The sequence below is a fragment of the Pseudophryne corroboree genome, chromosome 2 (genome assembly GCF_028390025.1).
Source record: "Pseudophryne corroboree isolate aPseCor3 chromosome 2, aPseCor3.hap2, whole genome shotgun sequence".
NCBI classification, from domain to species: Eukaryota; Metazoa; Chordata; class Amphibia; order Anura; family Myobatrachidae; genus Pseudophryne; species Pseudophryne corroboree.
This window is the reverse complement of record NC_086445.1, coordinates 77523835-77550807: the sequence shown is the minus strand read 5'-3', so window position 1 is coordinate 77550807 and position 26973 is coordinate 77523835. Positions and strand designations below refer to the sequence as shown.

General features: G+C 47.0%; 1 protein-coding gene across 1 annotated transcript in view; it reads right to left on the bottom strand.

Moving 5' to 3' along the window:
- The window catches only part of LOC134990141 (ferroxidase HEPHL1-like), a 209947-nt gene that overhangs the window by 27602 nt on the left and 155372 nt on the right, over nt 1–26973 (bottom strand). The window contains exons 13-14 of the mRNA XM_063950651.1: nt 6210–6349; nt 3716–3856 (exon numbers count right to left, since the gene is read on the bottom strand). Coding sequence (XP_063806721.1) covers nt 3716–3856; nt 6210–6349 — 281 coding nt within the window. The remainder of the gene's footprint in view (nt 1–3715; nt 3857–6209; nt 6350–26973) is intronic.

Genomic DNA, 26973 nt, shown 5'->3' with positions numbered 1-26973 from the left:
CTCTGCACATGTTACATCTGCTCCCCTTGCAGTGCACATGGTTTTGCCCAACTGCTAACAAATTTGCTGCTGCGATCAATTCTGAATTAGGCCCCTTGTCCTTGTTATATTTGTGGACATAAAGCTCTACGCGTTAGTCATCTTATATGATGCAATAGAACGGACGTAAACTAGACGGAACGCAAAGGAAAGGCTCACAAACGGAACATTGGTGGATGACCACCTGGTGTTTGGCAGAAGTAATCCGGCACCAGTGGCGGAACTAGCGAGCGGTGGGCCCAGGTGCGACAAAATGCTTCCCCCCCCCCATCCCATCCAAGTCCACCCCCTCACCCCTGGAGAGGATCTGGTGAGGGGGACCTGCTCAGGGCCAGAGAAATGGATACCTAGCAACAGTGTCGTAACTAGACATTTTAGCACTGTGTGCAAGAAACGGCATCGGAGCCCCACCCCTGCATGCAAAACAGGGGAAGTGCGTGCCGTAGGCGCGCGCAAAAATACATAGGGGCGAGGCTTCGTGGGGAAGGGGTGTGGCCACAAAATAATACCAATTCATAAAATGGTGCACAGTAGTCTCCATTATTCAAATTACGCCGCACAGTAGCACCACTACACCAGGTAGAGACCCTTTTACACCTTACGGCGGACAGATTCCCCTTTTTACACATTACGGCAGACAGCGTCCCCTTTTTACACATTACGGCAGACAGCGTCCCCTTTTTACACATAACGGCAGACAGCGTGCCCTTTTTACACATAACGGCAGACAGCGTCCTCCTTTTTACACATAACGGCAGACAGCGTCCCCCTTTTTACACATAACGGCAGACAGCGTGCCCTTGTTACACATAGCAGCAGACAGCGTGCACTTTTTACACATAATGGCAGACAGCGTGCCCTTTTTACACATAACAGCAGACAGCGTGCCCTTTTTACACATTACGGCAGACAGCGTCCCCCTTTTTACACATAGCGGCAGACAGCATGCCCTTTTTACACATAGCGGCAGACAGCGTGCACTTTTTACACATAACGGCAGACAGCGTCCCCTTTTTACACATAACGGCAGACAGCGTGCCCTTGTTACACATAGCGGCAGACAGCGTTCACTTTGTACACATAACGGCAGACAGCGTGCCCTTTTTACACATTACGGCAGACAGCGTGCCCTTTTTACACATTACGGCAGACAGCGTGCCCTTTTTACGCATTACAGCAGACAGCGTGCTTTTTTTACACATCACGGCAGACAGCGTGCCCTTGTTACACATTACGGCAGACAGCGTCCCCTTTTTACACATTACGGCAGGCAGATTCCCCCTTTTTACACATTACGGTAGACAGCGTCCCCTTTTTACACATTACGGCAGGCAGATTCCCCCTTTTTACACATTACGGCAGGCAGATTCCCCCTTTTTACACATTACGGCAGGCAGATTCCCCCTTTTTACACATTACGGCATGCAGATTCCCCCTTTTTTACACATTACGACAGACAGTCCCCCTTTTTGCACATGAAGAAAGAGAAAGAAAGAAAGAAAGAGAAAGAATTTTACTTACCCTCTCCGCTGGCTCAGGCTCCTCGGTGCAGCGTCAGACGATTCCCGGGCAGTAGAGGAGGTGGAGGAGGGAGCCGCAGCAGCGCTGTGTTATTGGTGGAAGCGCTGCTGCTGCTGTCCCTCTGCTTCACTATAGGCTGTTCTCCGCCACTGTGAATGCTGGGATGCGCTTCACAGCGGCGGAAGACAGCCTATAGTGAAGCAGAGGGACAGCAGCAGCAGCGCCTCAACCAATAACACAGCGCTGCTGCGGCTCCCTCCTCCACCTCCCTCCTCCTCCTTCCCCCGTGCCGCTGCGCTCCTCTCCTCTTTCTCCGGGCGGCTGTGTGCTGCGGGCAGCGGTTGCCCGCAGCACACAGCGGCATGTAATGAGTCAGTTTGACTCATTACATGCTTTGGGCCCCTAGACAGTGGCGGGCCCCAGTGCAACGCACTGGTTGCACTGGCGGTAGTTCCGCCTCTGTCCGTCACAATATAAATCAATATATGGAGATGTCGCAGGCAGTGGAGCCCACCAGGGGGTTTCCCCTGTGGGCCAGTCCAACCCTGGCCCCCAGTACCTTGTTTCATCAATGCTGGCAAAACTTAGAATGAAATTAATGCTATTTCATTTAAAGAATCTAAAAATCATTACATGTAAAGGCTAATTTACCTACAGTATATAGTGACCATTTCTATAAGTAACATCCCTCACCAATATCTCCTTATTTATATGACTCATGGAGCCAGTTCTCTGTATTGTATGGATTTACTATTTGACTGGGCACCGGCAGAGAGCCTGACCTAGGCACCGGCTGCAATCTGACCTCTTTGTTAAACCTTGTCTACTGCTGTCATCATACAGTAGAGCCGTTTCAGACCAAGGACAGCAATCACATTGTGCTGGAACCTCAATGTATGTCATCATCAGCCTCAATCGGCATAATTACAAGATCATAAGGTGGACACAAAAGGGCCTTTATAGGGCTCAGCTTGCTGAATACTTTCACATCAGACCATCTATCATGAGGACCCTATGGAAACCTCCCCATAGACCTCCAACAGAGCAGGAAAAAAGATAAAAACAGCGCAACCAGGTGCTAATATTCATACGAATATACAAATTTAATGAATGATGTTAAAATACCATAAACACATACACATAAAATAAAAAATGGACTCAAATACAAATAAAATAAGCCTCAATGCCAGTATTATGACCAAAGTATTTCTCCATGGACTCTATAAAGGCCAAGCGATGAATGTGAATGTTCCAATGGATGGTCAATTCCACCTTTGATAAAGCTGCCAAACAGACAGTGAAACGCGTTAGGTTGCCAGCCTATGACCAGGACGTCGCCAGGCCAGTAATTGGGACCGTCTGCAGCGGTCCATGGAATTGACCATCCATTGCTTTCCATAAATCTGGACATTCATGTTTGGGATGACCCTTAGTGGTCTTTAGAGCTCTAACCCATTCAACATTCATCCATCCGGACACCTATCCAGAATCCGTTAGTGTGGACGTTTAATAAAAGGGGAGAATCACCATTTATATTGGCGTAGGACAGAATCACCATCACCTCGCTAGGTGGAATACCCGGCTATCTTTCCACTTAGGATCTGGTAATTATAAACTGGTATCCGTGCATGGTCACTGCATGTTAAAGCATTGGAACATTCACATTCATCGCTTGGCCTTTATAGAGTCCATGGAGAAATACTTTGGTCATAATACTGGCATTGAGGCTTATTTTATTTGTATTTGAGTCCATTTTTTATTTTATGTGTATGTGTTTGTGGTATTTTAACATCATTCATTAAATTTGTATATTCGTATGAATATTAGCACCTGGTAGCGCTGTTTTTATCTTTTTGCTTGCTTTGCCACATGTGGTGACTGACTATCACCCTATTTTAACAGCTGCTCAAGAAATCAGCTCTGTTAAAGCGCCCGGAAAAAAATATACTAATTTATTAGTATATTTTTAAAGTATTTCTGTTTGCTCCAACAGAGCAGTCCTGGAGGACTGACCCCAAAAATTCAAGTTAAGGGGTCCAGGGGATGGTAGGCACAATTTCTAGATCCCTGTATCATAATTAGCCTATAAGGACAAATTTACTCCACTATATACCGCTTCCATTTTCAGATGATACAGTTTATGTTCTTAACGCACCTGGTTGTGTGGCTTGAATTGTGCTTCCGCCACCAGGACTCACCACCTGGACACCGCGCGCATATATGGAGTATGGACGTGTGGCTTTGTTTTTAAACATGATTAGTATACTCTCTCCCACCTCTGCTCGTATGATTGGACCTAAATGACACACACAGAAACAATGGTATTAATCCAGTATAAAGCACTCAGAGACATCATTTGCATGTACTATACAATATACAAAAATATAGTACCGATGGTGTAATGGTTACAGGGCTGTCTTAACAGCAGTGTAGGCCCCTGGGCACAGCAATGCACTGTGCCCCCTACTCATCCTCCAGCTATATGGGAGGGGGGTGCTATCAGCGGCAGCTTTGATGTCCCGCAGGCAGTAGGGGGTGTTCTATCGTCCGCTCAGCATGTAGGACCTGGAGCAGTAATTTCTGCTAAATACTCCTTTACTGCACACATGTTGCTAAACTGTAGAAGGGGGCATTGTACTGAATGAAGGGGCCCTGGTAAATTACTTCTAGGGTGATAGGGGGTGTTTAATACGTAGGGGAGGGGTGGATAGTGGAGTGAGCTTACTATTTATCATTTTCCAGTGGGAGGGCAGCTTGCTTGACTGCAGATATCTCAAGTTCCTGAAAATACATTTCTTAGCTTTGAATTAGATAAAAAAAACTAGAGAGTCCCACCTTTCAGAAGATACTGGGGACTTGGGGATCAGAGTTCAGGAGCCAGAGCAATCCACCGATGGAAATTTAAAACTGCATACCAGGCGTTTGGAGTTGGAGCAGGGACCAGCTGCTGGAAGACTGGTATCTCTGGTTCTGGGTATAGTAGAGACAAGCTGCCCATGTCCACCAAAAGGGAAGAGTCCCAGCTTTTGGAGTATACCATCAGAAAAACTCTAAGTCAGACAGAACCTGAGATATCTGGCTGGGAAGAGCAATCAACAGGCTTGGATGGGGACCACTACTTTGAGGTAGGATATCTCCGGTTCCCCAGGGCCGATTTTCAAAAATCTGGTACCCAAGGAAAGAGGGGACCCTCAGCTATTAGCAGAGGGACCTTATAATCCTGGGGCCCTTGGGCAAGAGCCCACTGAGCCCATATGAAAAGACGGCTCTGAATGGTTAGCATTACTGCCTCACAGCACTGAGGTCATGGGTTCGAGTCCCACCATGGCTTTACCTGTGTGGAGTCTCCTCGTACTTGCGTGGGTTTCCTCCGGGTACTCCGGTTTCCTCCCACAATCCAAAAATATACTGGTAGATCAATTGGATCCCAGCAAAAATTAACCCTAGCATGAATGTGTGTGCGTGTACATGTGGTAGGGAATATAGATTGTAAGCTCCACTGGGGCAGGGACTGATGTGAATGGGCAAATACTCTCTGTAAAGCGCTGCAGAATATGTGTGCGCTATATAAATAACTGGTAATAAATAATAAATGTGTCTACGAACACGTAGCCCCGATAAGCCATGCAGTGTGGAGGAGACACCTGGTGCGAGTAAACCGCAGAGCGGTGTAGCATCTGATTTGTGTCTTTTTCATGTGAATGCACGTCTTAGTTGCAGTGCAATGTGACAAAACCACTTCACAAGACTGCTCTGATTAATTTGATATGCGACACTTGTGTATCTGTGAGCGCCCGAATCTGAATCTGTATACAAAGCAGCACATCAGAACTTGAAAAAAAACGTCAAAAACTGCATCTTAGCACTTCGTACATAGATTCAGACTCAGTGGCGACTAAGGGCCTGATTCAGACCTGATCGCTGCTGTGCGTTTTTGCACAGCGGGTTATCAGGCATTAACTGCGCATGCGTATGCACCGCAATACGCATGCGCGTGGGCCAACAACAACGGACATCGCTGGTCAGCAACAGGATGGTGCGAAAATGTCATTCTTATGGGTGTTTGCAAGGAGATGGACAGGAAGAGGCAGTTTGTGGGTGGTCACTGACCGTTTACTGAGAGTGTTCGAAAAAACGCAAGCACGTCCAAGCGTTTTCAGGGAGTGTCTAACGTCAGCTCCGGCCCCGACCAGTCTGTTCTCATCGCACTGTAAGAGTAAGTCCTGGGCTGCGCAGAGACTGCACACACTGGATTTTTGCAGCTCGGCGTACACATAGGATCGCACACTTGCACAGTGAATTTACACTCCCCCTGGGGCGGCAAGTAACTGAACGCAGGACAGCAAAGTTAGCAGCCCAGCAATCAGGTCTGAATCACCCCCAAAGATGCAAGCCATGTCACACAGGACCTGGTACGCCAAGAAGGGATTTTTGGCACGACTGAAGCAATAGTGTATCATTCACGACACATCTGTATGACTATAAATAGCGTAATATCAGTCCCTTTTATCTCTTGGAAGATGATAATATTTGTTAAAAAGGTAGTTTAAAGCAGAGGTTTGGGTCCTAATAAAAGTGCATTACAAGCCATAACGTGAACCACATCAAGTATTTAACACTATTAAAGTTTTTAGTCACGTCATCATTACCCAGTATTCCCAGATGTTCCTCCTCTGGGGTCCGTTGCTTCAGCACCGTGAACCGTCCGTCTGTGTATTCCCTGTAAACCGCTTTCTTGTACTTAGATCCGATGCGGTTCTCTCCTGATGTAACAAAAATTTCCCCATGGCTAAAAGCAGAGGCAAAGCAAAAAACACATAAAAATCTACTATCAAATAAACATTTATAAAAACAATACAGCAAAAACAAAACCACGGATGTTAAAATGTGTGAAATTTGTAATTGCTTTAGTGTGATTTTTCTCATTTCTACTGTAAAATGTCTTTTACGAGTGTAGAACAAATGGTGTTTTGTTAGGTCGCCTATTTTGGGGCAAATGCGCCCATTTTTAGGGGAAGTGCATGACCAGACTTTGCAGTTAAAGTAGGGAGTGCAATTGTTTGAAAAGTTGGTTGGGTGTCTGTTTCCCCCCCCCCCCCTGTCTATTAGATAGGAAAAAACAGACACCCAACTGACTTTTCAAACAATTGAATATCCCCCCAAGTGTCACATGTGGGGGTGCAAATTTTGTTATATTATATTAGTGTGACTACGGCAATGTATTTGCATTATTTATTTGATATTTGCAATCAGAAATGAAATCTAGTTAGGGAAGTGTTGGGTGGATAGTGGCCCGTCTATATAGTGAGGACTAATGGAATAAATGCACCTACTTATGCAAGGTATCCAGATGACAGATAGACAGTGTATAGTTAGACAGTCAATAGATAGACACCATATGTTAGACAGACATTCGACAGGGTCAAAGGGTAGACACAGTTGTTGTTTTTTACATGTTTTGGGACTATTTCATACCTTCTCTATCCATGTCGGCATAGAGTTGGTTATAAACCTTGTAGCCAACGCAGCGAGCCACCGAGCACAAAGCGTGGCGAGCAAAGCAAGCCTGACGCGAGGGTATGCCTTTCTACAATTGGGGGTCCCAGATGACAAAACTATCCACACAAACCACAAAAGTGCAAAAAAATGGTGTCTACCTTTGTCATGTTGACCTTTTGACCCTGTCGACCTAATGTCTGTCTAACATGTGGTGTCTGTCTATTGACTGTGTAACTAGACACTGTCTTATCTATCATCCCACACCCGCATCTTTATTGAGGCCTGTATCAGTGGCGGATTTAGCGGGGGGCGATTAGGCCGAACGCCCCCCCTACATGTACCGGCACCGGGATGGAGGCCGGGTCCCGCTGCGGTGGTGGGAACGGGGTGGAGAGCGGTGCAGCGCGGCGGGGGAAGGGGAGAGAGAGAGAGCGTCCTGACACGCGTACAGCGGCCTCTGTTTTTACCACGCCCCCTCCTCCCTGTACGCGCGTCAGGACGCTCTCTCTCTCTCCTCGTCCCCCGCCGCGCTGCACAGCTCTCCACCCCGTTCCCAATACCGCGACGGGACCCGGCCTCAGGCTCCATTCACTGTCAGGTGTGTGAGTGTGTGTCTGTCAGGTGTGTGTGTGTGTGTGTGTGTGTGAATTTCGCCTCATACATTGTGCTATAATGTGCATTTAGGATCATTCAGTATGCTATAATGTGCATTTAGGATCATTCTGCGTGCTATAATGTGCATTTAGGATCATTCTGCATGCTATAATGTGCATTTAGGATCATTCTGCATGCTATGATGTGCATTTAGGATCATTCTGCATGCTATGATGTGCATTTAGGATCATTCAGTGTGCTATAATGTGCATTTAGGATCATTCTGCATGCTATAATGTGCATTTAGGATCATTCAGTGTGCTACAATGTGCATTTAGGATCATTCTGCGTGCTATAATGTGCATTTAGGATCATTCAGTGTGCTATAATGTGCATTTAGGATCATTCAGTGTGCTATGATGTGCATTTAGGATCATTCAGTGTGCTATAATGTGCATTTAGGATCATTCAGTGTGCTATGATGTGCATTTAGGATCATTCTGCATGCTATAATGTGCGTTTAGGATCATTCAGTGTGCTACAATGTGCATTTAGGATCATTCTGCGTGCTATAATGTGCATTTAGGATCATTCAGTGTGCTATAATGTGCATTTAGGATCATTCAGTGTGCTATAATGTGCATTTAGGATCATTCAGTGTGCTATAATGTGCATTTAGGTTCATTCTGCGTGCTATAATGTGCATTTAGGATCATTCAGAGTGCTATAATGTGCATTTAGGATCATTCAGTGTGCTATAATGTGCATTTAGGATCATTCTGTGTGCTATAATGTGCATTTAGGATCATTCAGTGTGCTATAATGTGCATTTAGGATCATTCAGTGTGCTATAATGTGCATTTAGGTTCATTCTGCGTGCTATAATGTGCATTTAGGATCATTCAGAGTGCTATAATGTGCATTTAGGATCATTCAGTGTGCTATAATGTGCATTTAGGATCATTCTGCGTGCTATGATGTAAATTTCGGATCATTCTGCGTGCTATGATGTGCATTTCGGATCATTCTGCGTGCTATGATGTGCATTTCGGATCATTCTGCGTGCTATGATGTGCATTTAGAATCATTCTGCGTGCTATGATGTGCATTTAGGATCATTCTGCGTGCTATGATGTGCATTTCGGATCATTCTGCGTGCTATGATGTGCATTTCGGATCATTCTGCGTGCTACGATGTGCATTTCGGATCATTCAGTGTGCTATGATGTGAATTTCGGATCATTCAGTGTGCTATGATGTGAATTTCGGATCATTCTGCATGCTATGATGTGCATTTCAGATCATTCAGTGTGCTATGATGTGAATTTCGGATCATTCAGTGTGCTATGATGTGAATTTCGGATCATTCTGCGTGCTATGATGTGCGTTTAGGATCATTCTGCGTGCTATGATGTGAATTTTGGCTCATTCTGCATGCTATGATGTGAATGTCGGCTCATACAGTGTGCTATAATGTGAATTTCAGCTCATTCAGTGTGCTACAATGTGAATTTCGGCTCATTCACTGTGCTATAATGTGAATTTCAGATCATACTGTGTGCTACATTGTGAATTTCAGCTCATACAGTGTGCTATAATGTGAATTTCGGCTCATTCTGTGTGCTGTAGAAACAGAATTTGTCGGCAGATAAGAACCACTTGGCCCATCTAGTCTGCCCCCTTTTCTTTTTTGTTTACATTATTTTTATCTCTAACCTTATCTGATCCTTATTTCTTTGTAAGAATATCCTTATGTCTATCCCATGCATGTTTAAATTGCCCTACTGTCTTAGCCTCTACCACCTCTGATGGAAGGAATGGTGATTCGCCAGTCTGTATCACCAGTGCGCAGGGTTCTCTCCACTAACTGGCAACATTTTATTAGTAATGGCAACAATAGGAAATTTTAGAAGCGAACGGGAAGGGCATTACTAAGTGGGAGGGGCTATTATTAGGGGGAGGAGTCATGATTCTTAAACCGCCCCCCCTAAAAGTTAAGTCTAGATCCGCCACTGGCCTGTATGCAGGTCCAGATTAAGCCTTGGGGGTGCCCGGGGCACTTAAGACATACCTCCCAACTGTCCTAATTTTCACGGGACAGTCCCGTTATTTTGGGTCTGTCCCGCTGTCCCTCCCGTGGGCCGCAGTGTCCCGCAGTGGGGAAGGGGGCAGTTGGGAGGCGCCTGTTCACTTCAGAGCAGAGCAGCGGAGAATAGACGCTGTACAGCGTCTATTCCACTGAGGGAGAGGGACTGGGGGCATGGCCAGCGGCTCACAGAGTGCTGGCCGTGCCCCCACTATGATTAAATTTGGAAGCGTGGCTCGCGATCGCGTCACCCACGCCCCTTTTCCATTAGGCCACGCCCCCTTCCCTTCTTGCAACACCAGAATGTTGGGAGGTAGGCTTAAGACAAGGGGGCCCCCGGTGGAAGGCGGGGGAGTGTATTTTAGATTGTGCATGCCCCCCAACATGACCAATTCCAGGAGGCATAAAATGCTGTTTACCTGGACTTCCTTCTTAATATATGATTGGTGTCACCTGTGTTGAACTATTTCATAAATATGAAAGGTGTTTCAACATAGGTGATTGCAATCATAACTTAATATAGCATGTTATTCCTCCAGGACTGAGTCATGTTAGGATGTATGGATTCAGTGGCAAACGCAGGATTTGCATGGGGGGGTTTCCAGAACTGGGCGGAGCCAATCACGGGGGTGGGGACTGAGGTGACCCAGTATATGCTGGGTCCGTAAAACTAGTGTGTCTGTGTGTATGTGTATATATATATATATATATATATACTGTACATATATCTGCACATATATATATACATACACACACACACACACACACACACATACATATACATAGCATATTAAACATGCATACATATATATATATATATATGTGTACAGTACACACATATATATATATATACACATGTATATATATATATATATATACATTGTGTGTGTGTGTGTGTGTGTGTGTGTGTGTGTGTGTGTGTGTGTGTGTGTGTGTGTGTGTGTGTGTGTGTGTTTATATTAGAGATGAGCGCCTGAAATTTTTCGGGTTTTGTGTTTTGGTTTTGGGTTCGGTTCCGCGGCCGTGTTTTGGGTTCGAACGCGTTTTGGCAAAACCTCACCGAATTTTTTTTGTCGGATTCGGGTGTGTTTTGGATTCGGGTGTTTTTTTCAAAAAACACTAAAAAACAGCTTAAATCATAGAATTTGGGGGTCATTTTGATCCCAAAGTATTATTAACCTCAAAAACCATAATTTACACTCATTTTCAGTCTATTCTGAATACCTCACACCTCACAATATTATTTTTAGTCCTAAAATTTGCACCGAGGTCGCTGTGTGAGTAAGATAAGCGACCCTAGTGGCCGACACAAACACCGGGCCCATCTAGGAGTGGCACTGCAGTGTCACGCAGGATGTCCCTTCCAAAAAACCATCCCCAAACAGCACATGACGCAAAGAAAAAAAGAGGCGCAATGAGGTAGCTGTGTGAGTAAGATTAGCGACCCTAGTGGCCGACACAAACACCGGGCCCATCTAGGAGTGGCACTGCAGTGTCACGCAGGATGTCCCTTCCAAAAAACCCTCCCCAAACAGCACATGACGCAAAGAAAAAAAGAGGCGCAATGAGGTAGCTGACTGTGTGAGTAAGATTAGCGACCCTAGTGGCCGACACAAACACCGGGCCCATCTAGGAGTGGCACTGCAGTGTCACGCAGGATGTCCCTTCCAAAAAAACCCTCCCCAATCAGCACATGATGCAAAGAAAAAGAAAAGAAAAAAAGAGGTGCAAGATGGAATTGTCCTTGGGCCCTCCCACCCACCCTTATGTTGTATAAACAAAACAGGACATGCACACTTTAACCAACCCATCATTTCAGTGACAGGGTCTGCCACACGACTGTGACTGATATGACGGGTTGGTTTGGACCCCCCCCAAAAAAGAAGCAATTAATCTCTCCTTGCACAAACTGGCTCTACAGAGGCAAGATGTCCACCTCATCTTCACCCTCCGATATATCACCGTGTACATCCCCCTCCTCACAGATTATCAATTCGTCCCCACTGGAATCCACCATCTCAGCTCCCTGTGTACTTTGTGGAGGCAATTGCTGCTGGTCAATGTCTCCGCGGAGGAATTGATTATAATTCATTTTAATGAACATCATCTTCTCCACATTTTCTGGATGTAACCTCGTACGCCGATTGCTGACAAGGTGAGCGGCGGCACTAAACACTCTTTCGGAGTACACACTTGTGGGAGGGCAACTTAGGTAGAATAAAGCCAGTTTGTGCAAGGGCCTCCAAATTGCCTCTTTTTCCTGCCAGTATAAGTACGGACTGTGTGACGTGCCTACTTGGATGCGGTCACTCATATAATCCTCCACCATTCTATCAATGTTGAGAGAATCATATGCAGTGACAGTAGACGACATGTCCGTAATCGTTGTCAGGTCCTTCAGTCCGGACCAGATGTCAGCATCAGCAGTCGCTCCAGACTGCCCTGCATCACCGCCAGCGGGTGGGCTCGGAATTCTGAGCCTTTTCCTCGCACCCCCAGTTGCGGGAGAATGTGAAGGAGGAGATGTTGACAGGTCGCGTTCCGCTTGACTTGACAATTTTGTCACCAGCAGGTCTTTCAACCCCAGCAGACCTGTGTCTGCCGGAAAGAGAGATCCAAGGTAGGCTTTAAATCTAGGATCGAGCACGGTGGCCAAAATGTAGTGCTCTGATTTCAACAGATTGACCACCCGTGAATCCTTGTTAAGCGAATTAAGGGCTGCATCCACAAGTCCCACATGCCTAGCGGAATCGCTCCCTTTTAGCTCCTTCTTCAATGCCTCCAGCTTCTTCTGCAAAAGCCTGATGAGGGGAATGACCTGACTCAGGCTGGCAGTGTCTGAACTGACTTCACGTGTGGCAAGTTCAAAGGGCATCAGAACCTTGCACAACGTTGAAATCATTCTCCACTGCACTTGAGACAGGTGCATTCCACCTACTATATCGTGCTCAATTGTATAGGCTTGAATGGCCTTTTGCTGCTCCTCCAACCTCTGAAGCATATAGAGGGTTGAATTCCACCTCGTTACCACTTCTTGCTTCAGATGATGGCAGGGCAGGTTCAGTAGTTTTTGGTGGTGCTCCAGTCTTCTGTACGTGGTGCCTGTACGCCGAAAGTGTCCCGCAATTTTTCTGGCCACCGACAGCATCTCTTGCACGCCCCTGTCGTTTTTTAAAAAATTCTGCACCACCAAATTCAAGGTATGTGCAAAACATGGGACGTGCTGGAATTTGCCCATATTTAATGCACACACAATATTGCTGGCGTTGTCCGATGCCACAAATCCACAGGAGAGTCCAATTGGGGTAAGCCATTCCGCGATGATCTTCCTCAGTTGCCGTAAGAGGTTTTCAGCTGTGTGCGTATTCTGGAAAGCGGTGATACAAAGCGTAGCCTGCCTAGGAAAGAGTTGGCGTTTGCGAGATGCTGCTACTGGTGCCGCCGCTGCTGTTCTTGCGGCGGGAGTCCATACATCTACCCAGTGGGCTGTCACAGTCATATAGTCCTGACCCTGCCCTGCTCCACTTGTCCACATGTCCGTGGTTAAGTGGACATTGGGTACAGCTGCATTTTTTAGGACACTGGTGACTCTTTTTCTGAGGTCTGTGTACATTTTCGGTATCGCCTGCCTAGAGAAATGGAACCTAGATGGTATTTGGTACCGGGGACACAGTACCTCCAACAAGTCTCTAGTTGGCTCTGCAGTAATGATGGATACCGGAACCACGTTTCTCACCACCCAGGATGCCAAGGCCTCAGTTATCCGCTTTGCAGTAGGATGACTGCTGTGATATTTCATCTTCCTCGCAAAGGACTGTTGAACAGTCAATTGCTTACTGGAAGTAGTACAAGTGGGCTTACGACTTCCCCTCTGGGATGACCATCGACTCCCAGCGGCAACAACAGCAGCGCCAGCAGCAGTAGGCGTTACACGCATGGATGCATCGGAGGAATCCCAGGCAGGAGAGGACTCGTCAGAATTGCCAGTGACATGGCCTGCAGGACTATTGGCATTCCTGGGGAAGGAGGAAATTGACACTGAGGGAGTTGGTGGGGTGGTTTGCGTGAGCTTGGTTACAAGAGGAAGGGATTTACTGGTCAGTGGACTGCTTCCGCTGTCACCCAAAGTTTTTGAACTTGTCACTGACTTATTATGAATGCGCTGCAGGTGACGTATAAGGGAGGATGTTCCGAGGTGGTTAACGTCCTTACCCCTACTTATTACAGCTTGACAAAGGGAACACACGGCTTGACACCTGTTGTCCGCATTTCTGGTGAAATACCTCCACACCGAAGAGCTGATTTTTTTGGTATTTTCACCTGGCATGTCAACGGCCATATTCCTCCCACGGACAACAGGTGTCTCCCCGGGTGCCTGACTTAAACAAACCACCTCACCATCAGAATCCTCCTGGTCAATTTCCTCCCCAGCGCCAGCAACACCCATATCCTCCTCATCCTGGTGTACTTCAACACTGACATCTTCAATCTGACTATCAGGAACTGGACTGCGGGTGCTCCTTCCAGCACTTGCAGGGGGCGTGCAAATGGTGGAAGGCGCATGCTCTTCACGTCCAGTGTTGGGAAGGTCAGGCATCGCAACCGACACAATTGGACTCTCCTTGTGGATTTGGGATTTCGAAGAATGCACAGTTCTTTGCTGTGCTGCTTTTGCCAGCTTGAGTCTTTTCATTTTTCTAGCGAGAGGCTGAGTGCTTCCATCCTCATGTGAAGCTGAACCACTAGCCATGAACATAGGCCAGGGCCTCAGCCGTTCCTTGCCACTCCGTGTGGTAAATGGCATATTGGCAAGTTTACGCTTCTCCTCCGACAATTTTATTTTAGGTTTTGGAGTCCTTTTTTTACTGATATTTGGTGTTTTGGATTTGACATGCTCTGTACTATGACATTGGGCATCGGCCTTGGCAGACGACGTTGCTGGCATTTCATCGTCTCGGCCATGACTAGTGGCAGCAGCTTCAGCACGAGGTGGAAGTGGATCTTGATCTTTCCCTAATTTTGGAACCTCAACATTTTTGTTCTCCATATTTTAATAGGCACAACTAAAAGGCACCTCAGGTAAACAATGGAGATGGATGGATTGGATACTAGTATACAATTATGGACGGGCTGCCGAGTGCCGACACAGAGGTAGCCACAGCCGTGAACTACCGCACTGTACTGTGTCTGCTGCTAATATATAGACTGGTTGATAAAGAGATAGTATACTCGTAACTAGTATGTATGTCTAAAGAAAGAAAAAAAAACCACGGTTAGGTGGTATATACAATTATGGACGGGCTGCCGAGTGCCGACACAGAGGTAGCCACAGCCGTGAACTACCGCACTGTACTGTGTCTGCTGCTAATATATAGACTGGTTGATAAAGAGATAGTATACTCGTAACTAGTATGTATGTATAAAGAAAGAAAAAAAAACCACGGCTAGGTGGTATATACAATTATGGACGGGCTGCCGAGTGCCGACACAGAGGTAGCCACAGCCGTGAACTACCGCACTGTACTGTGTCTGCTGCTAATATATAGACTGGTTGATAAAGAGATAGTATACTCGTAACTAGTATGTATGTATAAAGAAAGAAAAAAAAACCACGGTTAGGTGGTATATACAATTATGGACGGGCTGCCGAGTGCCGACACAGAGGTAGCCACAGCCGTGAACTACCGCACTGTACTGTGTCTGCTGCTAATATATAGACTGGTTGATAAAGAGATAGTATACTCGTAACTAGTATGTATGTATAAAGAAAGAAAAAAAAACCACGGTTAGGTGGTATATACAATTATGGACGGGCTGCCGAGTGCCGACACAGAGGTAGCCACAGCCGTGAACTACCGCACTGTACTGTGTCTGCTGCTAATATATAGACTGGTTGATAAAGAGATAGTATACTCGTAACTAGTATGTATGTATAAAGAAAGAAAAAAAAACCACGGTTAGGTGGTATATACAATTATGGACGGGCTGCCGAGTGCCGACACAGAGGTAGCCACAGCCGTGAACTACCGCACTGTACTGTGTCTGCTGCTAATATATAGACTGGTTGATAAAGAGATAGTATACTCGTAACTAGTATGTATGTATAAAGAAAGAAAAAAAAACCACGGTTAGGTGGTATATACAATTATGGACGGGCTGCCGAGTGCCGACACAGAGGTAGCCACAGCCGTGAACTACCGCACTGTACTGTGTCTGCTGCTAATATATAGACTGGTTGATAAAGAGATAGTATACTCGTAACTAGTATGTATGTATAAAGAAAGAAAAAAAAACCACGGTTAGGTGGTATATACAATTATGGACGGGCTGCCGAGTGCCGACACAGAGGTAGCCACAGCCGTGAACTACCGCACTGTACTGTGTCTGCTGCTAATATATAGACTGGTTGATAAAGAGATAGTATACTCGTAACTAGTATGTATGTATAAAGAAAGAAAAAAAAACCACGGTTAGGTGGTATATACAATTATGGACGGGCTGCCGAGTGCCGACACAGAGGTAGCCACAGCCGTGAACTACCGCACTGTACTGTGTCTGCTGCTAATATAGACTGGTTGATAAAGAGATAGTATACTCGTAACTAGTATGTATGTATAAAGAAAGAAAAAAAAACCACGGTTAGGTGGTATATACAATTATGGACGGGCTGCCGAGTGCCGACACAGAGGTAGCCACAGCCGTGAACTACCGCACTGTACTGTGACTGCTGCTAATATAGACTGGTTGATAAAGAGATAGTATACTACTAATATTATATATACTGGTGGTCAGGTCACTGGTCACTAGTCACACTGGCAGTGGCACTCCTGCAGCAAAAGTGTGCACTGTTTAATTTTAATATAATATTATGTACTCCTGGCTCCTGCTATAACCTATAACTGGCACTGCAGTAGTGCTCCCCAGTCTCCCCCACAATTATAAGCTGTGTGAGCTGAGCAGTCAGACAGATATATAATATATATAGATGATGCAGCACACTGGCCTGAGCCTGAGCAGTGCACACAGATATGGTATGTGACTGACTGAGTCACTGTGTGTATCGCTTTTTTCAGGCAGAGAACGGATATATTAAATAAACTGCACTGTGTGTCTGGTGGTCACTCACTATATAATATATTATGTACTCCTGGCTCCTGCTATAACCTATAACTGGCACTGCAGTAGTGCTCCCCAGTCTCCCCCACAATTATAAGCTGTGTGAGCTGAGCAGTCAGACAGATATATATAATATTATATATAGATAATAGATGATGCAGCACACTGGCCTGAGCCTGAGCAGTGCACACAGATATGGTATGTGACTGAGTCACTGTGTGCTGTGTATCGCTTTTTTCAGGCAGAGAACGGATTATAAATAAAACTGGTGGTCACTATCAGCAAAACTCTGCACTGTACTGAGTACTCCTAATGCTCCCCAAAATTAGTAAATCAAGTGTCTCTCTAATCTATTCTAAACGGAGAGGACGCCAGCCACGTCCTCTCCCTATCAATCTCAATGCACGTGTGAAAATGGCGGCGACGCGCGGCTCCTTATATAGAATCCGAGTCTCGCGATAGAATCCGAGCCTCGCGAGAATCCGACAGCGTCATGACGACGTTCGGGCGCGCTCGGGTTAACCGAGCAAGGCGGGAAGATCCGAGTCGCTCGGACCCGTGAAAAAAAACATGAAGTTCTGGCGGGTTCGGATTCAGAGAAACCGAACCCGCTCATCTCTAGTTTATATGTATGTATGTATATACATGTGTATATATGTACTATAATTACAATAAAGTAAACTTTTATTGCACTTACAAGTGCCCCCAGGAAGACAGCAGGCTGCAGAGGACACTAGACAGCCATTAATAATACTCATGCTGCTAAAAAAAAACAAAAAACTGGAGGGGGGTTTCTGGGTGCTCGGAAACCCCCCCTGGGTGCGCCACTGGGATTGTGTATATTATATTTAATCCAATGGGTTATATTAGATTTAAACTAATAGTTGAATAATGCCTGGTTACATAGGACCTAGACACCCAGGCGGGGAGGAGGAGAAGAAGCTGGGATCCCTGTGTCACTTACAGCTCTCTCCACCCTCCTATCTCTCCTCTGGTTGGAAAGCTCAATTGGTAGCTCATAAAACCTGATACTCTGCAATCTGCATGCAATGCATGCTGTCCTCCTTGCATTCTGGATATCTGGTTCTGCTACTGTGTGAGAGGGAAAGCTAGCGATGTTGGTGTGCTCTATCTGGGGGGGCCCCTAACAAAAGGGGGCCCAGGGTACTGTATGCCCTGCGACCCCCCCCTTAATCTGGCTATGCCTGTATGAGATGCATTTCTGTGAATACGCCCTTACTGTGAAAGGCAAATCCTTGTACGTCCCTGCCCTCCCACCTTCTGTCTGTATACAGTAAGTGTAGAAATCTGCATTTGGATTGAAACATATGAATTTCTTAAGCGAATTCTCAGTACAAAACAACACAATTTCCACCATTTTTCCAAATTAATCTAAATAATCTTGACCTGCGAAACTAAATCTTGATTTAGCTTGTGGTTGCATTGGATATGCGCCTGTCAGGAGGCAGACAACTTGAGGGTAGAGATGTGCGCAGACCCCCATGTTTTGGTTCTAATTTACAGTTATGTTTTGGTTTGGATTAGGTTTTTGGTTTGGTTTAAAATCTATTTATAAAAAAACACGATAATCGTTGTTGTTGTTGTTGTTGTTGTTGTTGGTTTTTTTTAGCAATCAATAAAAACAGCTAATCATGTAATTTTTGCAATCCAAACCAGAAATTTGGATTTAAAATCCAAATTCCGAACCAAGGGAAGATCTGAACCGGGACTCGGTTCAGATCTCCTCGGAAGATCCGCACTGGGTTTTGGTTCGGTTCGGTTCCACAAAATTTGTGTAGAATTATATTTCTGGAGAACCCAACTGCACATATCTCCTGATGCAAAATGCACACTGATGATGAAGATGATCAGCAACCGCTTCTGGCTGAGTGCAAAATTAAATCAGAGCTCTTGGTCCGTTTAATTACCGTATATACTCGAGTATAAGCCGACTTTTTCAGCACTTTTTTTTATGCTGAAAAAGCTCCCTCGGCTTATACTTGAGTCAGTGCCTGGGAAGGAAGGACACGGAGGGCACAGAGCACGCCTCTCCTGTGTCCCTCCTGCGTCTCCGGCGGCAGCGGCGGGTCTATTAAATGAAGTACCCGTTCGTGAGCTCTGATTGGCTCACGAACCGGCACTTCATTTAATAGACCCGCCGCTGCCGCCGGAGACGCAGGAGGGACACAGGAGAGGCGCGTGCTGTGCCCTCCGTGTCCCTCCTTCACAAAACAGTGGGGGAGCAGGGAGGGTAAGTTGTACCTGGCACTGGGGGAGCATATTTGGCACTGGGGGGACGGGACGGTAATATGTGGCACTGAAGGGGAATATCTGGCACTGTGGGGGAATATCTGCCACTGTAAGGGCATATCTGGCACTGTGGGGGAATATCTGGCAGTATGAGGGCATATCTGCCACTGTGGGGGCATATCTGGCACTGTGAGGGCATATCTGGCACTGTGGGGGCATATCTGGCAGTATGAGGGCTGTGTACGGCTAGAGCTGCATTTCCCACCCTAGGCTTATACTCGAGTCAATAAGTTTTCCCAGGTTTTTGTGGTAAAATTAGGTGCCTCGGCTTATATTCGGGTCGACTTATACTCGAGTATATACAGTATTTTGGCGTTGCAATTGGTTGCTTCATTTCAGAGTGATGTGGGAAATTGTCCTCCTGCCATTTACAATGCATCACTACTGTGTTCTGGAAAATGTAACAGTTGGTGAACTGTCTGTGCACCTGCTAGGTGACCTGGAACATGTGACCTGCTGGTTGGTCTGGAAACTGTGACAGTTATTTGCAACCACCCACTAAGCAGGGATTTTTTTCGACTCCTAAGGGGATGAAAAGGGGAAAAATATTCCACCCAGCAAACCTTAGTCTGGTTGAAACCGGGCACATCAGCTAGTCACTATTATTCATGTTGCTGCTGAGATCTATTCACGTTATTTATTTGATATTTATTTGCAATTGGAAAGTACATTTCTATTTGGAAGAAAATGGATGTTTGTATTGAATTACACATAAAGCTGTATTTGCATGTGTATGTAGGTGCACTTTACATGGTAAATGTGACTTTACTAATTACTGTAATACCACTGTTCAGACACAGATTGTGTATATGATAATTCACCACAGCACTGCACTGTGCACAAATTAAAATTAGATACTGACACTTTGGGGCAGATGTATTAACCTGGAGAAGGCATAAGGAAGTGATAAACCAGTGATATGTGCAAGGTGATAAACGAACCAGCCAATCAGCTCCAATATGTAAATCAACAGTTAGGAGCTGATTGGCTGATGCATTTATCACCTTGCACATATCACTTATCACTTCCTTATGCCTTCTCCAGGTTAATACATCTGCCCTTTTATCCTTTACTGTTAGCACTGTGAAGCTGCTTCTCCTGGCATAACACCAGGTGCACCACTAGTGCTGTTTTTTTCTGGTACTGTATATACGGGTAGCAGTTGATTTACCGACGGACACAATACAGACGGTCATAATCCCGACAGCCATTGACTGACAGTCAAAATACCGACACGGTCAAAATACCAACATTCATTATATCGACATGTTCAAAATGCAGGTCAGTGGCTGGCGGGATTATGACTGTCGGTATTGTGTCCGTAGGTAAATCATACTGAACCCGTATATACACACAGCTCCATACTGGAAGCTGTACTACATAACAGCACACATCATATTGCGGGTGTGGGATGAGTTGCCGGCGGCTGGGTTCCCGGCGTCCAGCATAACGGTGCCGGGATCCAGACCGCCAGAATGCCGGCAGTGGGGCGAGCGCAAATGAGCCCCTTGCGGACTTGCTGCGCTCGCCACGCTGCGGTCACGGTGCTATTTATTCTCTCTCCAGGGGGGTCGTGGACCCCTAAGAGGGAGAATAGAAGTCGGTATGCCGGGTGTCGGGATTCTGGCGCCGGTATACTGTGCGCCGGGATCCCAACAGCCGGCATACTGAATACCACCCCATATTGCTACATACTACATATAATACTGCAAGTAATACCACACTGCATGTCATATTGCACCATGTTGCATATCATATTGCATGGCTTATTGAACATTGCTGCACCACACTCCATGTCATACTGCACCATGTTGAATGTCATAATGCATGTCATACTGCTTATCATATTGAACCATGCTCCATGTCATACTGTATGTCATGTTGCATGTCATATGCACGTCATACTACTGTACTCACACCATGTAACATTTAGTACTGCTATTTTGCTTTTTTTTTTTTTACTTGTGTAATTTTTTTATTGAAGTTTTTCAGGGAAAAACAAAAAAACATTAAATACAGAACAAAACTAAAACATCAAACAAAACAAAGAAAAAGGTACAGGAAAAATACAGCAAATAATGCAATCTGTGTCACAGTGTCACATAGATAAAGATAATAAGTGTCACGACAATCTCGCAAGTTCACATACTAAGCCTCAATCAGTTAGAGAATAGTGCTCCAGCTGCAACCAGACCGGAGGTATTCCACCTATCCCACTTGCTGAAGTAATGGGGCAGGGTCCCTCTAGACCTATGTGTAAACCTCGGGTTCACTACGATATGCCGGCGGTCGGGCTCCCGGCGCCGGTATGCATACCGGCGCCGGGAGCCCGACCGCCGGCTTACCGACAGTGTGGCGAGCGCAAATGAGCCCCTTGCGGGCTCGCTGCGCTCGCCACGCTACGGACACTATTTTATTCTCCCTCCAGGGGGGTCGTGGACGCCCACGAGGGAGAATAAGTGTCGGTATGCCGGCTGTCGGGATCCCGGCGCTGGTATACTGTGCGCCGGGATCCCGTCAGTCGGCACACTGAAGACCACCCGTAAACCTCTCATGTCCTGACACCTCATTCACTAGAGCTCGCCAATTGTACACATTAGGGGAAGAAGTAGCAAACCAATTATGCGCTATAATCACCTTAGCTAAGGTAGTCAGGCAAAGAACATATTTATATAATGCCTGGCAGTAGGATTCCTCTAAGTCTAGCGCAAACATACAAAGTGTAGGAGAAAGGGGGGGCAGCGTAGGTTCAGTAAGCAGAATGTCCGACCAGGCTGCTTCCCAAAAGGCATATACAGTGGGGCACAGCCATAATAAATGCCAAAAGGTAGCTTCAGGGGCACCACATCTTGGACAGGTACTACCAGGCCGTAGACCTGCTTTACATAAAGAAACTGGAGTTCTATACGTCCTATGCAAAACAAAGAAATAAACCTGCTGGTACTTGACACACTGAGTAGTATATTTAAGAGAGCACAACACCTGGAGCCATTGGTCATCTGTAAGTGAGCCAATATCTTGCTCCCACTTAAGTTTAAGTTGGTCAAATATATTCGGGCAGATGTGGGCATTAAGACTAACATATAAAATGGAAACTTGGTGACTTGTACCCAAATTCATAACCATGGCCCTCATTCCGAGTCGTTCGCTCGGTATATTTCATCGCATCGCAGTGAAATTCCGCTTAGTACGCATGCGCAATATTCGCACTGCGACTGCGCCAAGTAATTTAACAATGAAGATAGTATTTTTACTCACGGCTTTTTCTTCGCTCCGGCGATCGTAATGTGATTGACAGGAAATGGGTGTTACTGGGCGGAAACACGGCGTTTCATGGGCGTGTGGTTAAAAACGCTACCGTTTCCGGAAAAAACGCAGGAGTGGCCGGAGAAATGGAGGAGTGTCTGGGCGAACGCTGGGTGTGTTTATGACGTCAAACCAGGAACGACAAGCACTGAACTGATCGCAGATGCCGAGTAAGTCTGAAGCTACTCTGAAACTGCTAAGTAGTTTGTAATCGCAATATTGCGAATACATCGGTCGCAATTTTAAGAAGCTAAGATTCACTCCCAGTAGGCGGCGGCTTAGCGTGTGTAACTCTGCTAAAATCGCCTTGCAAGCGATCAACTCGGAATGAGGGCCCATGTCTTTAATCGGGGAATCAGAAATGGACAGAGGCGAGGCCCCAAACTGTGCCTGCACCGCATGGCGGAGCTGTAGATAGCGATAAAAGGATCTATTGGATATTTCAAGCTCCTCCTTCAGTTGTGTGAAAGATTTGAAAACACCATTATCATACAGTTGTGAAACTGTGGTAAGGCCCGCCCCAATCCATATGTTGTCCTGCGAGAGCTGCAATAACTCCCTATACGCTGGGTTGAACCAAAGTGGCGTGTCAGAATCTGTACCTCGCCATGCATAGTAGGAGTGAGTTTGGCGCCATACAAGTAGCGACTGACGGAGTAAAGGAGGAAGACCAGCCGTAGAAGAGGCAGAGAGAAGGAACTGGACAGGGGAGTAGTGAAACCCCACATACTCGGCAAAGAATCTCTCAAACGTGGGACTATCCCTACTGAGAATCCAATTAGACAAATGTGCAAGTTGAGCAGCTAGATAATAGGCCCGGAGATTGGGAAAACCCAAACCTCCATCCAATTTAGCCCTAACCAAAGCTCTCAGGGCAACCCTAGGCGTTTTGTCGCCCCAAACAAAAGAGGAAAGCACACTATCAATGCTAGTGAAAATTTTCTTGGGGATATAAAAAGGAGAGTGCTGCAATAGATAAAGATATTTTGGTTGTATCACCATCTTGATCAAGTTAATGCGACCCGTGACAGTAAGGGGAAGCTTCTTCCATATATGTATCCATCGCTTCAGATCCACCGTGACCTGGTCAATGTTTTGATGTACAAAAGACTTAACATTAGGAGTGATCCAGACACCAAGATACTGAAAGCGAAGGGTCCAGGTCAAGGAGGACACAATAGGCAATGGGTCAGGAAGAATACCAGATATGGGAAAGACATTAGATTTATTCCAGTTAGTCAGGCCGGAATAGAGGCCAAATGTATCAACAATACCTAGAAGGGAGGTCAGGGAAGCATCAGGGTCTCTGAGAAACAAAAACATGTCATCGGCATATAATGCAATAACATCCTAATGTCCGTCAATAGTAATGCCCCTAACATCAGGGGACGCTCTGATTAAACACGCCAATGGTTCCACAGCCAGGGCAAAAAGGGCAGGGGACAGTGGAGAGCCCTGTCTAGTACCACGAGACAAAGCAAATGGGGATGTTACATAGCCATTGACAGATATTCGAGCCACGGGGGAGGAATAGAGTAATTGTACCCAGCGTATGAATTTGGGGCCAAAAGCAAATCGTCTAAGGACTTCCCACAAATACTCCCATTCCACAGAGTCGAAGGCCTTGGCAGCATCCAGGGAAACCACCACAGCCCCCGGCTCGGGCTGGTCCCCCATCTGCAGGTGACAAAACAGTCGCCTCAAATTTTGGAGAGTAGACTTGCCTGGCATAAATCCTGTCTGATCATCATGAATGATCGAAGTGATAACACTATTGAGTCTAAGTGCCAGAATTTTGGCCAAAATCTTGACATCAGTAGGTAGCAATGAGATTGGGCGGTAGGATTCTGGGGCCGTAGGGTCCTTACCTGGTTTGAGGATCACCACAATAATAGCTTCTGACATAGAGGGAGGCAAACGAGCAAGGCATTAGAGTCAAAAGATAGGGGACAAAGTATGCACAATATTGTCTATAGACTTCAACCGGTATACCGTCGCTACCCGGGGCCTTTTTATTAGGGAAAGAGGCAATAGCTGCCTCAACTTCCTCTGGAGTGATATTAGCATCTAAAAAATCTATAGATTGTTGGGACAACTGCGGTAGGACAATACATGAAAGATATTGCTGTAGTTGACTGGAGGTATAAGTGACTTTAGAGGCATACAACGAGGAATAAAAGGACTGGAAAACCTGGGCTATTTCAGGAGTGGCATAGACCATTTCGCCCTGGGCATCACAGATCTGCTGAATGGAACCTCCAGTTCTCTCCCCCCGAGCTAGAAAAGCCAAGTAACTACCCCCCGTGTCCGATTGTGAATAGAGGGTATGCTGGGAGAAAAGTAATTTGCGCCTTGATTTATCAAGTAAGTGGTCAGACCAGGCTTTCCTGGCCAAATCCCACCTCACTCGGTCACTAAGGGTCTTAGTAGTAAGGTAAACAGACTCAGATTGGGAACAGGCAAGCTCCAGGCGCACCTCCTCCTCCCTACTAAATTTTTTGATACTAGCTATTTGTCGTATGAAGGAGCCCCTTAGCGAAGCCTTAAATGCATCATGTTTAACCAGTTGATCAGAACAGGACGCATTATGAACCTCAAAATCACTCCATTCACGAACCAAGGCCTCATGATCAGTCAACAAGGTCAACCAAAAGGGATTCAATTTCCAAAGTTTAGCCCCACAGACAGGCACAGAATCTAGGGCCACCAGCAAGGGTGAGTGGTCCGAGATTCCCCTCTGTAGGTACTGGACATCTAGTATTCTAGTAGTGAGATCAGGGGAAACGAGGGCCAAATCTATTCTCGAGAATGTGTGAAAGCTGGCCGAGTGGCAAGAGTATTGTAGTTGTTTGGGGTGTCTCAACCTCCAAACATCCAGGAGCCCAAGCTCGGCAACCAGCCTCGCAAACGGTGTGGGGGACGGGGAAGTAGAGGGTAGAGAAGGGGGAAGCTAAGCCCACCGATCTAAAACTTTATCTAAAACATTATTGAAATCTCCGATGCAAAGGACCGGTGCTGAGGGAGAAGTAGCAATAAACGACATTGCCTGTCGGAGTACTTCATTATTGTAGGGGGGGGGGGGGGGGGATATAAACAGCAAGTATATGCAAAAGTGTACGGTTAACATACGCCCTAAGGAATACATACCTGCCATATTGGTCAATTTGGCTATGAACTAAATGGAAATTAACCGAATTCCGCACCAAAACTGAAACCCCCCTGGAATTAGCAGAAAAGGTGGAATGATAGGAGAGACCAACCCAGGGTTTCCTGAGAGCCAAGGTTCTAGTACCAACCAAGTGTGTTTCGGAGAGGCATATGACATCTGCCTTATACTTCCTCACCTGTGATAATGTGAGAGGGCAGCGGGACGCGGGGACGGGGGAAGTCGCTGGCCCCCGTTCCCCTCGGTCAGCGGCGGCGTTGCGGCGGGTCCTCAGTGCGGAGGGGCTTGCATCCGGTGGGATTCAAGCCCCTCCAATCGCGGGCGAGGATGGCGCCGGGCGGGAGCCAATCAGGGCTCGCGCTCGGTCAGCCAATCAGAGCATGCCGCGACGAGCCAATCAGGGCTCGCCGCGTCATAGCGCCGCCCCCTCCCAGCGTCTTATAACAGACGCGGCGGAGCGGGAGCGGCCAGTCGGCGCCGGGGACGGAGCAGAGAAGAGCTCCAGAAGAGGAAGAAGGAACAGAAGAAAGAAGACGGCGGTGGTCCAGGAGAAGAGGCGGCGGCAGCGGCGACGGCAGCGGCGACGGCAGCGACGGCCAGGAGGCAGAAGACAGAAGAGGTCCCAGCGTGGAGAGCCTGTCGACGGCCGGGAAGAAGACGTCGGGACGACTGCGGAAGAGGAGCCCACCGGAAGTCCCGGAGGAGAGTGTCGCGGTGTGTGGGAGGCAAAAGAGCTAACGAAGCTCCCCACCGCGGCCTCTCCCTACGGCCCGGTAAGCGGCCTCGTGCCGAGTCTCCAGCCTCCTCCTAGACCACCGGGTGATCGGGCGCTAGGCCCGTGGGCATAGTCAGGCCCTCTCGGCCTGTGGCCAGTTAGTCGGGCCCTTCCGGCCCGTGGGCAATAAGGTCGGCGCGTCTGGGCCTGTGAGGCCGCGTGCAGTCGGGGCTCCACCCGGCCCGCAGCCTGTAAGGCCAGACCCGGCCATTCTAAACTGGGGTGCTGGGCGTTAGGCTCGCACTCCCATCAGCCACCCAGTCAGGCGGGCATTAGGCCCGGGGCATAACGGGCCGTAGGCCTGCGGGCCATAGGAGCACCCAGCAAACTACGGGGGTAGAGGATCATAAGGTGACCCAGGGTATTACGTTCGGGTCATCCCACGGTACCCACTAAGAGGAGGGAAAGGCCATCGGGGTGTTCTCAAACCAAGCGGGGCCCTGCCCTTTTGTGCACCTCCGCGAGCGAGCTGTGCGGCCGCTCGGGTGGGGTACATTGTAGGCTGGGCACGGAGGGTCGGCTGACCCTCACGCCTTGGGTACACTCCCAGGGTGGGGAAGA